At 44.6% G+C, this 13,536-nt stretch overlaps 1 protein-coding gene across 9 annotated transcripts in view; it reads right to left on the minus strand.

Moving 5' to 3' along the window:
* GRIA4 (glutamate ionotropic receptor AMPA type subunit 4) overlaps nucleotides 1-13,536 on the minus strand; it is a 552,658-nt gene that overhangs the window by 176,281 nt on the left and 362,841 nt on the right. For all 9 annotated transcript variants that reach the window (XM_075337446.1, XM_075337445.1, XM_075337452.1 and 6 more), the window contains one exon: nucleotides 8,296-8,454. In XM_075337446.1, the coding sequence (XP_075193561.1) occupies nucleotides 8,296-8,454 (159 nt within the window). The remainder of the gene's footprint in view (nucleotides 1-8,295; nucleotides 8,455-13,536) is intronic.

The raw sequence follows: 13,536 nt of genomic DNA on the forward strand, positions 1-13,536 counted from the left end.
AACACCCCTACATTGTTATTTTTTGTTTTCTAAGTTTTGTTCCTCTTGAATTATGACTTTATTCTCTACAGCGCTTTGCTTACATTCAGCTCCAGCAAACTGACCTCTTCCTGTGCTGAACCTCAGTCAGAGCTGTCACCGTCCGGCCTGTGTCCAGCCCCACCCCAGTGTCCAGCCCCGCCCTCACTGTCCAGCCCCGCCCCAGTGTCCAGCCCCGCCCCCTGCCCGCCCCCTGCACACACATTCCCTGTCAGTATTCTGCCCCAGCACCTGACCTCTCATCACTACAGCATTGGAAATAGCCCCACATCGGGCTCTGCACCCCCCCACACACACACACATCGGGCTCTGCACCCCCCACACCACATCAGGCTCTGCAACCCTCCCCCCCACCCCCACACACACACACACACACATACACTGTACAGACCCCCCCTCCCCATCGTTCTGCACCGCCCCCCCCCACCATCATTCTGTACCGAACCCTACCCCCATAGGGAACACATGTAGGCTACATTCACATGACCGTTCCGTTTTTGCGGTCCGCAAAAAACGGTCCATTTTTTTCACGGATGCATCTGTGTGTCATCCGTGTGCCTTCCGGTTTTTTTGCGGCCCGCAAAAAACGGAAGCAGCAAGAAAGATAAATAGTTGAGTAGATATAGAGATGAATAGATAGATATAGAGATAGAGGGATGAATGAATGAATGAATAGAGGGAGGGATGGATAGATAGATAGATAGAAAGATGGATAGATAGAGGGATAGATAAATAGATGAGAAAGACCTATATAATCTATATAATGTCCCACTTCCCTGCATATTCAAAGCTGGCACCCTTTAGTGACTTTCATGTGGCACTAAAGGGTGCTTAACCTTGTATTTAGCCAAAAAATAAATAATTTAAAAAAAAATGACGTGGGGTCCCCCCTATCTTTTGTAGCCAGCTCGGGTAAAGCAGACGGCTGCAGCCTGCAAACCACAGCTGGCAGTTTTACCTTGGCTAGTAATCCAAAACAGAGGGCACCCCACGCTGTTATTTTACATTAAATAAATAATTTAAAACAAAAAACATGGGGTTCCCACCAAATTGGATCACCAGCCAAGGTAAAGCAGACAGCTGTGGTCTGGTATTCTCAGACTAGGGTGGTCCACTGTTATTGGACACTCCCCAGCCTAAAAATAGCAGGCCACAGCCGCCCCAGAAGTGGCGCATCCATTAGATGTGCCAATCCTGGCGCTTCGCCCCAACTCATCCCGTGCCCTGGTGCGGTGGCAAATGGGGTAATATATGGAGTTGATGCCAGATGTGTAATGTCACCTGGCATCAAGCCCTGGGGTTTGTGATGTCATGGCGTCTATCAGATACCTGACATAACCAACCCAGTCAGTAGTTAAAAAAAAATAGACAACAAAAAAAGTTTTATTTGAAAAAACACTCCCCAAAACATTCCCTCTTTCACCAATTTACTGAAAAGAAAAACAAATCCGGGTCCTTCGTAATCCAATAAGGGGGTCCCACGACGATCCATACCATAGTCAATGTCCCAGTCAATGAAGAACAGAATGTTCCCCATTGGCTGGGAGAGTAATGCAGTGACCTGAGCTAACATCAATAGGTCAGCCCAGATCACTGCAGGGCATGATGAGCGCTGCCATCAGGAGGTCAGATTACATCATTACCTGCTGTGACAATCTCCTGCACTGCTGACATCAGCGCTGTCACTGACTTCTATGCCCGCTGCGTTCTCAGCAGTATCGCCCGTGACGTCACCGCTAGTGATGTGAGAATGCAGCGGGCATAGAAGGCAGTGACAGCGCTGACGTCAGGAGTGAAGCGAAGATCGTCACAGCAGGTAATGTCATCCCCGCGGCTGCCCGCACTGCAGTGTGAAAAGCTGCTGATACTGCACTCCACTCCTGCAGTATCAGCACTCCGGGGCTGTAGCGGGACACAGACTGCACGGGCACTCCTGCTATCCTGAGTGCTGGCGGTGACACTGTGGGCGGGGAGAGTACGGGGTGTGGGGGGATGTGTGGGAGGGTGCAGGGAAGGGGGCGGAGACTCCACGCACTGTACAGCCCAGCAGGGCGGCAACAAGCTGTTCACAGATTTGCATGTCAACATGGTCCTGCCCATGTTGACATGAAATGACCAGAAGCAGCAAAATCGCGGCAGGAGCGGTCACATGACCACTCTGAGCTGGGGAGAGGGGCTGACAGCAGGGCAGGTAAGTGCTCACTATCTACTTACCTGCCCCAATGTAGCCCAATAGGGTAATAATAAGAAAAAGTCAAAATAAGCCGGATAACACCTTTAAGGCATAAGCCGAAACGCGTCGGTTTCCAGGGGTGCCTATTTTAATTTGCCACATTTTAATGTTCTTGTCTGTGTGTTTACATTTTAGATACATCAAAGAAAGCTTTTTTTTTACGTCTGTGCTCGAGCTTCTTTCACATCGCCGGATTTCTCTCTTCTTCTGCAATTTAACATTCAGCCCAGACCGGGGCTGACTTATTCCTGAATTGTACCTTAAAATTACAAATCGTCGCAAAAAACAAAATCAAGCCCTCATATGTCTATGTGGACAGAAATAAAAAAGTTATGGCTCTGGGAAGAAGGGGAGGAAAAAAAATTCAAAAACAGGAATTGATCTTTTCGTGAAGGGGTTAAGAATCACGTAAGAAGAGATCATTATTGTGTATATGGAACACAGTAGGGTGGGGTCCTATTAAAGGTAATTATCACCAGGTTTTTGTTAGCCAGTCAGAGAGAAGCATAACATAGGAGCAGAGACCCTGATTCGAGTGATGTGTCACTTACTGGGCTACTTAGTGTAATTGGTATGAAATCAGTATTTTATTATCAAAAGATTATCAGCAGAGGAATCGTAAACTTGCTGCCATATTGTCACGGTCGGCAATCTGCTATAAGAATTTAGTGACAGGTTCTGGGTTTGAGTCTCTCTTTACCTTGTGAGACTCTGCTAATGAAATGTATTCTCTTTCTTTTGGGGAAGAGCAGGTTAATGTCAGTATTCCCTGCAAGCAATCAGTCATTACGATCTTAGGTTTTCCGGTTTAGACCACTACCAGTCTCTTTATGTACTCTCTGCTACCAGCAGAGCGTACCGGTTATTCTCATTCATTTGGATGCTTGGCCTGGAGGTGAAAGGAGCTGGTGGAACCCTGTCTTGAAGTTGTTTTGCTGGCTGCAGACTTGGGTTTGATTGCAACAGTTTGTTGTTGGTTTCTCCCTGTCTGTCTTCCTTTCCTGGTGTGTAGTTTCAGTGCTGCAGTGGGACTTGTGATCCTTACCTACCCACTCCCTAGCCAGGACTATTGTAGGGTCACTCAGGGCTTCAAGTTCCTGCTTAGTGACAGGTGAGGAACCTGTATAGGGACTGGCTCAGAGTGCAGAGTACAGTGTCCACCTTCCTTCTGACTAGCATTATGGCTTACTGTTGTTAAAGTGTCCCCGATGTACCCCTTGTTTGTCATGGTGTTTCCCTGGTTAGTCATGTCTTTGGGCCCCATGCCGAACTCTTCCCAGTCTGTGTCGTGGCATATGTTGTCCAACTGCACCCCCACCACTCTTTGACAGCTTTCTGCCTATGCACAGTGTAGACAGAAAGCTGCCAATCAGTGGTGTGGGCGGGATTATACAGTGCTCAGCATTCAGAAAACTATTAGATCTGCAGCAGAGAAGACAGTTTCTGCAGCTCAGTGAGTGACACATCGCTGGAATCAGGGTCTCGGTCTCTACATTATGCTGCTCTAAGATAGGGGAGCAAAAACATGGTGACAGATTCCCTTATAAATTTTGCATTGAGGCCCAGGATATTCAAATTACCCCATTAGAAAATAGTGGTACAAAAAATTCTAAATGACATACTATTGCAAATAGCAGCAAAGATAAAAAAAAATATATAAATATAAAAAACAAAACAACAAAATGGCGTCTTGAGATTGATTTGCAAAGAACAAGCCAGAAAAAAAAGGTCAAAAAGCCCATTATATTTCATGCTATAATGCAGGACATGATGAACTAGTCTCGGCTCCGGTGAACCTCTGAGCTGCGCGCTGTAATTTTACCAATTTCTTTCTGTAAGGCGATAAAACACATCCAGTCGCTCTCTCAGCTCCGAGGTCAGCGCTGTGACTGAATATCTGAACTAGGTCAACAATGAATGAGTTGATAATACCAGAGCGAGAAATGTGGCTCCCAACTAACGTATTCCTGGTCATGAAGCACTTCTGGAGGTTTTCTAATAAATAATCAATGTCTGGGTCAAGCTGAATTCATGACCTCCTGATTTAAAACTCATGAACTGATGGTGGGGGATTATAAAAGGCAATGGAAGTTTTAAGCACAAGATATAATGGGAAAAAAAATAGAAGTCCAGGGATGGAAATAACAAAAAAAAAAGAAAAATAATATGTACCAGGGTGAACTGAGACTTAAAGGGGTTTATTGGGACTACTTTAATATTAATGAGCTACCCTTGAGGCCGCTTTACACGCTGTGACATTGCTAGCGATGTCACTAGCGATCGCACCCGCCCCCGTCGTGCGTGCGTCACGGGCAAATTGTTGCCTGTGGCGAACAATATCGCTAGTACTCGTCACACTCACATGCCTTCCTAACAACGTTGCTGTGGGCGGCAAACAAACTCTTTTTTAAGGGGGTGGTTCGTGCGGCGTCACAGCGACGTCACACAGCAGGCAACCAATAGAAGCGGAGGGGCGGAGAACAGCCGCATTAACGTCACTCCAACCTCGTTGCCGGAGGACGCAGGTACGCTGTTGTTCGTCGTTCCCGGGGTGTCACACGTAGCGATGTGTGCTGCCTGTTGTAGCTGTTCTGTTTCAAAAGTCAGCTTATGGGATCACCAGTGAGGTCCTCTGAATTAGGCCTCTTCAGGCCTAATCAAGATCGAGCGCTCGGAGAAAAGACCTGCATTCATGTGAGCATGATCAGTTTTCTGTTTATTCAGCTAAGGTACAGTTTATTTATACCATTTACAGATCAATGTGATATTGCAAAAAAGGCTTCTAGCTGGACTTTACAAGTTGCTCATATGACCTTTAAGTTTTAGCAAAACAAAAATGTAGAGTTATGCATATGAGATAAGAAGAAGATAAGAAGAACATTTAGCAGACAATAATAATCCTTGAGCCTGTTTCTCATTCCGAAGGCTCCATAATGACTATGAACTACCACCAGATATACTTACTAATGGAACAATAAAATATCTTTAATAAAGAAATAGAGAAACTATTAACCCTTCTATATCATGCCTCAGGAAGGACGAACAACCTGCGTCCAAAATGAGCAACCATATTTGGGAAAGAAACGACACGTCAACAATCAACGATTTTTGCCCTTTTTCGGATAGTTAGCGGTGTCGTTGTGTATAAAGCGGCCTTTAGGATATCCAAATCCAGGCATTCCCACACCAAGAGTGGCACAGCTCAATACACGGTGTCGTGGCTGTACGTGGTACTGCACACTCTCTCCCATTCACTTCTGTGCAAGTTCATGACCAGTACGCAATGTACAATGCTGTATCACATCCACTATGTCACCACTCCTTGAATTAGGTCATCAGTGATGATGCTGAGAATAGGACCTTCCAACCTGAAATTGACGAGCTATCAGAAGATGAGAACACCAATATCAAAGTTTCACAAAACCTCTTCAAAAAATATTCCAGACAAAAAAAAAGTTATATCCTTGTGTAATCTTTGTGTCATGGTCTGGCCCTTGTGATGTGACTTCGTAGATCATACTGAACAACTTTACTGGTTCCAGAAGGCTCCCAAAAAAACAAAAGACCTCCCAGTTCCGGGAATAATTGCAGATCTACTGTGTGGCCTCCTGGAACCTTAAATGCATGGCACATAGATGCCATAGATGAGAGAGGACCCAATAGCACTCATCTATTTACCATGGCATCTATGTGACACGCTTTTTAATCGGCCTCCTGATGAACCGTAGGGGAAACGCGTCGAGGCAGGAGCTCAATACATCAAAACCATGAGTATCTTTTTTGTATTAACGACTTCCCATGATATCATGTATCTGCCCACTTGTTAGCACTATTAGTACTATCTGCACTTTCATATCCTTTGTTAGGGCGAGCTAGGGCACATAAGGGATAGTCGACAGAGAGTGGGGGTGCCAGTTCCACTACATCTGATTATTCTGTTGTTACCCCCAGTGGAAGCCAATCAAACACTGGAAGTGGCTCACACAGGGCTGAGCGTACCCAAGCAAAGAGATGCTTGCCAAGTGGTGTGCATATGTAAACTACCCAAACGCTGAACTCAAACTCTTTTTGTAAAGTCCTTGGGTTTGCTCATCTTTAATTATAAATATTGTAAAGCACTAAATATCAAATAATATGGTTATGATGGGTGAAACTGCTGCGCCACCATTTTGAGACCTTCACCGATCAGTGTTCTCAGCCACTTTTCCGAAAATACCAAAGATCTAGGCAGAAGAATGATTCACATTCCCACTCTGACTCTACCACCAACTAGAAGACATTCAGGTTGTCATAGGAAGTAGGGAAAAGTGGCTTTCAAACAATGTGAGTATACAAAATGCAACATCTATGATACTTGTTTGCCCAAACAACAAACCCTGGCACACAGGATGCACTTAGCCAATTCATCTGAATTCCAATTGGGAACAAAGGTGAATGGTAGTGATCAGGGCTGGGCAAAGTGCTGGCCACATTGGGTCCTCTGGATTTTCTAGTCTGTGCCGTGGACCAAGACAGCTGAAGGACCGTGAACAGTGGACTGCGGGCCACACCATGCCCTCCCCTGCCGTCCATCTACTGCCGCCATTTTCATCCTTAAGATGCAGACAGCGGTGAATACATTGCTGGAGGAGGGGCCGCTGACGTAATGATGTCACACCATTGCATGTTCCATGGCTTAGCGTCAGTGCACCGGAGGCCGGAGGAGAACGGCAGGGGAACGGGAGATACGTGAGCATGTGGGGGGTTTTTTCTTGTGTATGGGATGTTTGCATGTATGTTGGAGGCTATGTGGTGGCTCCCAACATTATATAGGAGGGAATGGGGGGGGCGTCAGAAATGTACTGTATATAGGAGGTTACATGGGGGCTCGGAAATTTACAGTATATAAGAGGCTATGTGGGGCTCACACTGTATATGCAGGGCTATATGGGGGTTCCAATGTATATAGGAGGCTAAGTGAGGTCAATAAAATATATTATAGGAGGCTATGTGGCTTTGTGGGGGCTCATACTGTATTTAGGAAGCTACGTGTGAGTTTATACTGTATGTGGAAGGGCTATGTGGGGGCTCACATTGTATATGGAGGGGATGTGGAGGATCATACTGTATTTAGGGGCTATGTATGAGCTCATACTGGATGTAAGGGTCTGTGTGAGGGCTCATGCTGTATATAAGGGGGCTGTGTGTGGGCTCATACTGTATATAGGGGTGTCAGCATACTTAATTCTGCTAAATATTAAGTGATACAATTAATATTAATATAACATAATGATAATATGTTAATATTGATATTGAGCAGAATTAAATACAGCCTATTGGTTTGACCCTCCGCACCAGTCATGGTCTCTAATGTGGCTCCTCAGGAAAATTGACTGCGCACCCCTTCATGGTTCTACCTACTATCTTAAAATGAGGTATAAACTGAAAATATAAGGAGCGCTGATAGTGTAAAACCAACAGATCAGTGAGGTAGATCAGGAAAAATACACTCACCTGAAATGGTTGTGATAGTCACAACCACTGATAGAGCATAGGATGATGGCGTCTGCTGCAGCTCCACGTGGATGTGCATACAAATCAGAGTGAAAAGGGGGTTAATGCCGCGCATCAGCCAAAATGAAGATGTAGCACGTTGATGTTACAAACGTATTCTTTTATTCCATCGGTCTACGCGTTTTGAGGATATACCTCTTCTTCAGGACCAGTGCATCAACATAGTATACTATGTTGATGCACTGGTCCTGAAGAAGAGGTATATCCTCGAAACGCGTAGACCGATGGAATAAAAGAATACGTTTGTAACATCAACGTGCTACATCTTCATTTTGGCTGATGCGCGGCATTAACCCCCTTTTCACTTTGATTTGTATGCACATCTTAAAATGAGGAACAGACCCTTTGTTTTGGGGATATATGATAAAGTTCTCCACTCATTTCCTTTATCTTGTAGGCATAATCTATTATGACATGAACTAGCGTTACCCATGGACATAATGATTTATCGATTTAGGACAAGTAACTACCTTTGGTGGAGTTTCCGATCCTGGATATTCCCTTTGGTCCAACGTCTTCCACCGCTGCATTAATTCAGTTACTATTGGAGTATTAAAATCCACCAACTGGAATCCTGTAACATTGGCTCCACCATGCATAAACCTGTCAAGTGAAATGTCCTTAATTCCCTAAAAAGAAAAAAAATACAGTGTTAAACTAAAACTTTAGGCAAATCTACAGAAAGGTAGCTAATGCTGAATGAAAAGATGACCAGTGGCCTGGGTGTGTATCTATACGGGGTGTAGTGATAGCAGATCTATTGGTTGTGTGCACCCTTCCTTCACAATGGAGGACAGTAGTATTATAAATGTCACATGATAGATGGCGGTCTTGACACAGATCTTGCATTGGAGCTCGGGACTTTGAGTTAAACCACTACAAAGTGTAAGAGCAGCTCTAACACTAACGTAGACGTTTCTGGGATTCAGTTTATGGCGGGTCAAAATAAGAAATGCACAACTTGTGTTTTCCAAGAAATCTTAACAAGTTCTGGAGTGTCTATATAATTCATAGTTTTATTGGAGTGACAAACAGGGGTCGTTGTAGTCGTTGCAGAGGCTCCCTGGCGGCGTGACATTAACCCCTTGTACACCAGTCGCCAGGGCAAATAAACAGCAAAGGTCCATTCACCTGCTGACACAGTTAAGGCCCCGTTATATGCAACGACGTATCTAACGATATATCGCCGGGGTCACGGATTCCGTGACGCACATCCGGCATCGTTAGCGACGTCGTTGCGTGTGACACCAACGAACAGCCGTTAACAATGGAAAATACTCACCTTATCGTCCATCGTTGACACGTCGTTCCTTTTCAAAAAATCATTACTTGATGAGGACGCAGGTTGTTCGTCGTTCCCGTGGCAGCACAAATCGCTACGTGTCCCACCTCGGGATCGACGAACTGCCGGCAATGAGGAAGGAGGTGGGCGGGAGGTTACGGCCGCTCATCTCCGCCTCTCCTCTTCTATTGGGTGGCCGCTTAGCGACGTCGCTGTAACGCCGCATGGACTGCCCCCTTATAAAGGAGGCGGTTCGCCGGCAGCAGCGACGTGGCTAGGCAGGTAAGTCTGTGTGACGGCTCCTAACGATGTTGTGCGCCACAGGCAGCGATTTGCCCGTGACGCACAACCGTCGTGGTCGGGTGCTTTCACCAGCGATATCGCTAGCAATGTCGCTGCGTGTAAAGCCCCCTTAACTCAGACATGTGCAGGTTTCTTTTTGTCACCGGAACTTTACTTAACAGTTTTACACACAAATCTTCTTCACTCAATATGCGGGCACAGTCTTTAACCCTGATGAAGCTTCCCATAGCAACAATCACGACATTCACTTTATAGGCCGACCGCTTTACTGGTACTTGAGTCTCCGAGAAGATGCCTAAGCCCCTCATCTCCACTAAGGATGTCCCAGTATGTGGCAGGTTAAACCTCTGCTCTCATGTTCGGTTCTCACCCTCACTTTTGGGTCACACTAACTGTCTGTCTTTTGAGGGTGTTCTCTGGGTATTCCTTCCAGGGAAACGGATGCCACTCAGGTCGCACCAACTAAACCCACTTCTAAGGACTGCGTTACACTCAGTCCTTCCTCGCACAGGACCTTGCGTGTCCGGTGTCCAAGTTTGACCCCGAAGGTCTGGCCGAATTGTATCAAACAGGCTTCTAGCTTGCTGGGCCTACTGCATCCACAGCTACTGTTCTATTTCTCCACACTGGGGACTCTCCTGTCCTCCTCCTATTACTTGCCCTTTTTATAAACTACTTTCCTTCCTGCAGTTAACCCCTTTCCTATCCAGAGGGTACCAGGGAAGTGATCTTTACAACATTGCCTCCTAGTGGCTACACAAAACATAGCACACTCCTTTATTATACATATACATAGTAGTTTCACCTCTGAGGGGGTGGCAGAGCTCTAGACCCCCTTACAGTTTAATGAATATAAGCATTGTGTGTATAAATGTAAGCACTTCTTACATGATAGCAAATAGCAGAATGCACAGCTGCATAATAAGTTATTTCTTGTAGTCTCTCATCTCTCAAAAAGTCTTTAGCACCAATTCATAAAGGTTTGTTTTTTTTAAGAATTCTGGCATAAAAAGCTTTGAAAAGTCACAAAATCTTTGCACAATGCAAGGTTGGCCAAAAGTTTAGTCACTTTTGGAGTTTTGGTCAGCTCCAACAAAGTAGGTGAAGCTGTAGCGGGATGAGGGTTGTTAAATTCATGACAACCAGTGGCAATTGCTATGCCACAAATTTAACTCCAGACCCTGGTGAGGATCACACCAAGGGGCAGCCCTCTTTATGTCTCGTCTGATTCCTTAGGAGGCATACACTTCTTAATGAATAAGAAGCCTCACAATTCATCACACCACCTCATCAAGAATGGAGTGAGAAATGGCGTTACTGATGAATCGGAGGTTTTGTTTCAGTGTGTCCAAACCACACAGTGTGAGATTTGGCAAACCTGAAGATTTTATCCCCTTCCTTAGGACCCCCATGCATATGAACCCACCAATAGCAAAGGGTTTGGTCAACTGATGGTTGGGGGAAATGTCAATCGTGCATGTCAAATTTCGGAATGCCAATTGCTTTGTTCTCCCTGAGATAAGTCATTGGGCGCCTTGTCAATTGGAAGTCTTCTTATAGAGAACACAGGAGCACTCAGCCGATCAAGCGGTCCTGTGTACAAGAATGTTGCCTGAGATGGCCGTCAGAAACTGATTGAACGAAGCATCATTGGTCCAACACCACAAAATAAGTATGGCCAGCTTTACTCCATCACATGGACATTATATTTTACATCTACTATTTAACCATCATTACCCAAGGAGCTACATTTTTCCCCTAGAGATTAGGAGTACCATAGTTGTTTGGCAGACATTCATGTTCCCTGCTGAGGAGATATGGCTCTGTCAAATATCTAATGGTCTATGTTGCCATAAAAAGCCAAGGGCGGACCAAAAAGGAAACTTAGTCACTTAATTGAGGGTATGTCTGCCTAATACTAGTATTTATACCTGTCTATACCTCAAACCATCTGTACCTTTTATCTTTTCCGATTAATCACACAGTACCATATCTCACCAACATTGCCAGCAGTGTCTTTTCATCATAGAAACCAATGCAACATCTCCACCAACTGCTCCAACAAAACCTGTACTAACATTTGTATTTTTTCCTGTTGAGCAATTCTATCTCAAAAACAAATACCATTAAAACTGGATCACAACCAGCAAAACCACTGAGAGTATTTTCTTACTAGACAGATAAAAGGCAATTCTATAATCTTAGGTGTTATTATGGTTTCAGAAAATAAAGGTTATTCATTGCATATACAGCTACTTATTGCACTTAGTGATGGGTGAACCTGGACTGTCCAGATCTGGCCAACCGAGTAATAAAATTCAAAAAAAAGGAAAAAGAAAAAACAAGAATAAAGTAATAAAGTAGATGCTTGCAATCATACACCTTGTCCCTATAGTGGTGTAAAAATAAATGAAAAAAAATTGGCATCGGGTTCCCCCATATTATGATACCCAGCACAGATAAACCGTATGGCTACAGACTACAGCACCTAGCCATGGGATTATCTTGGCAGTGTATAAAGAAAAACAGAGACCCTATGCGGCTTTTTTAAAATTATTTAAATAATTTAAAAAACTGGTGTGCGGTCCCCTCAATTTTGATACCCAGCCACTATAAAGCCAACAGCTAGGGGCTGGTATTCTCAAGCTGGGGAGGCCCATGGTTATTGGGCCCCATCCAGCCTAAAATTAGCAGCCTGCAGCTGCCCAGAATGGTTGCATCCATAAGATGCGATAATCCTGGCACTTTACCCTGCTTATCCCGACGGCCCTGGTGTGGTGGCAATCCGGTTAATAAGGGGTTAATGACGGCTTACAGTTGCCAATAAGCCCTAGATTTGTACACCACTATAGGGACACAGACAAGCATGTATGGTTCCAAGCAGTGAGACACGCTGTCACACAAGGTGGGGTTGCGGTCTTACTGCAACCAATCACAGATTCCGGAACTGCAGGTGGGCGGGGGAAGCAAGGCATATGCATGAGGTTAATGAGCAGACCTGGAAGTAGTGTTACAGCCACTCGCAGACTGGTAAGTAAAATGTACCTGCTCTATTCCCCCTAGCCCATGCTACCACCATTTTAATGCACATGATTTGGGTCCCCATAGTTTTATATGATCCGGGCAGATATCCAGGATCAATTCTGGGCCCGAACCAGGGTTTTGTTTTTTTAATTCGGTTGGATCAGCCGATCTCGGATATCTGCGGGGTCGGCCATCACTAATATACGTCAATATTGTTTTTATGTATATATTTTACATACTGTATTATATTGATACATTTGTAAAATATTGTAATAGACATCTATCTTCAACTGTAGTTTATCCATGGAAATATATACGTCTTTCATGGGTTAAATAACAGAAGGTTCGGGTGAAATAGCAGCGGAAGGTTTATGCTATTGTGAAATTAGATGGAAAGTGGAGGCAATCACAAAGCACAAGGCCGTGTTGTGATGCAGCTCGGTGGCTTCATAATCTCAGAAAATCTTGGCCTTAAAATAAGCTGCAGATCTTTCAGCAATCCTTCATTATGGAGGAGATACTGATTCTGTGAACTGAAACAGCCTTGAGTCAAGCAGAGATATTGGTAAAAGGATTGTAGTCCTATTGTCTTGGATAAATATACAGCCTTTTAACGCTTTCTGCATTTTCTGTTGGACGAGCTGCATGTCCGGATATCAATATATGCATGTATGTGTGCAAAATGGGCACATTTTCTGAGCACATTTTCTCAGACTGCCTGATTTAAAGAGGTTGAACAAGAAACACATTCTAGCCAATAATCATAGGGACAGCAGCAGGTGAGGAGTGTGATGACAATGAGGGAGACAATGACCTTTTCACTCAAGTGGTTATGTTTGTCAGGACGGGGGCTTTGTCTGGAGGTGACTGTAAAAAAACAACCTGTATGCAGTCCGGTCATGGAAATAATTACAGCGGCTGGAGAGAAATGTGCTGACATTATTTGGGACACTGATTAGATTACGATAAAGGGTTATTTCCAAAATATTAAGTTATTCCCTATCAGATCTCTGGAACTCACTATGGTTCCAAAATGCGGCTTTGGAACCAGAGAAATGGACTCTACAAAACATTGTCCTGAATGGAGAGGAGGTGCATATAC

Source organism: Anomaloglossus baeobatrachus, chromosome 2 (genome assembly GCF_048569485.1).
Source record: "Anomaloglossus baeobatrachus isolate aAnoBae1 chromosome 2, aAnoBae1.hap1, whole genome shotgun sequence".
In the NCBI taxonomy this organism is placed as follows: Eukaryota; Metazoa; Chordata; class Amphibia; order Anura; family Aromobatidae; genus Anomaloglossus; species Anomaloglossus baeobatrachus.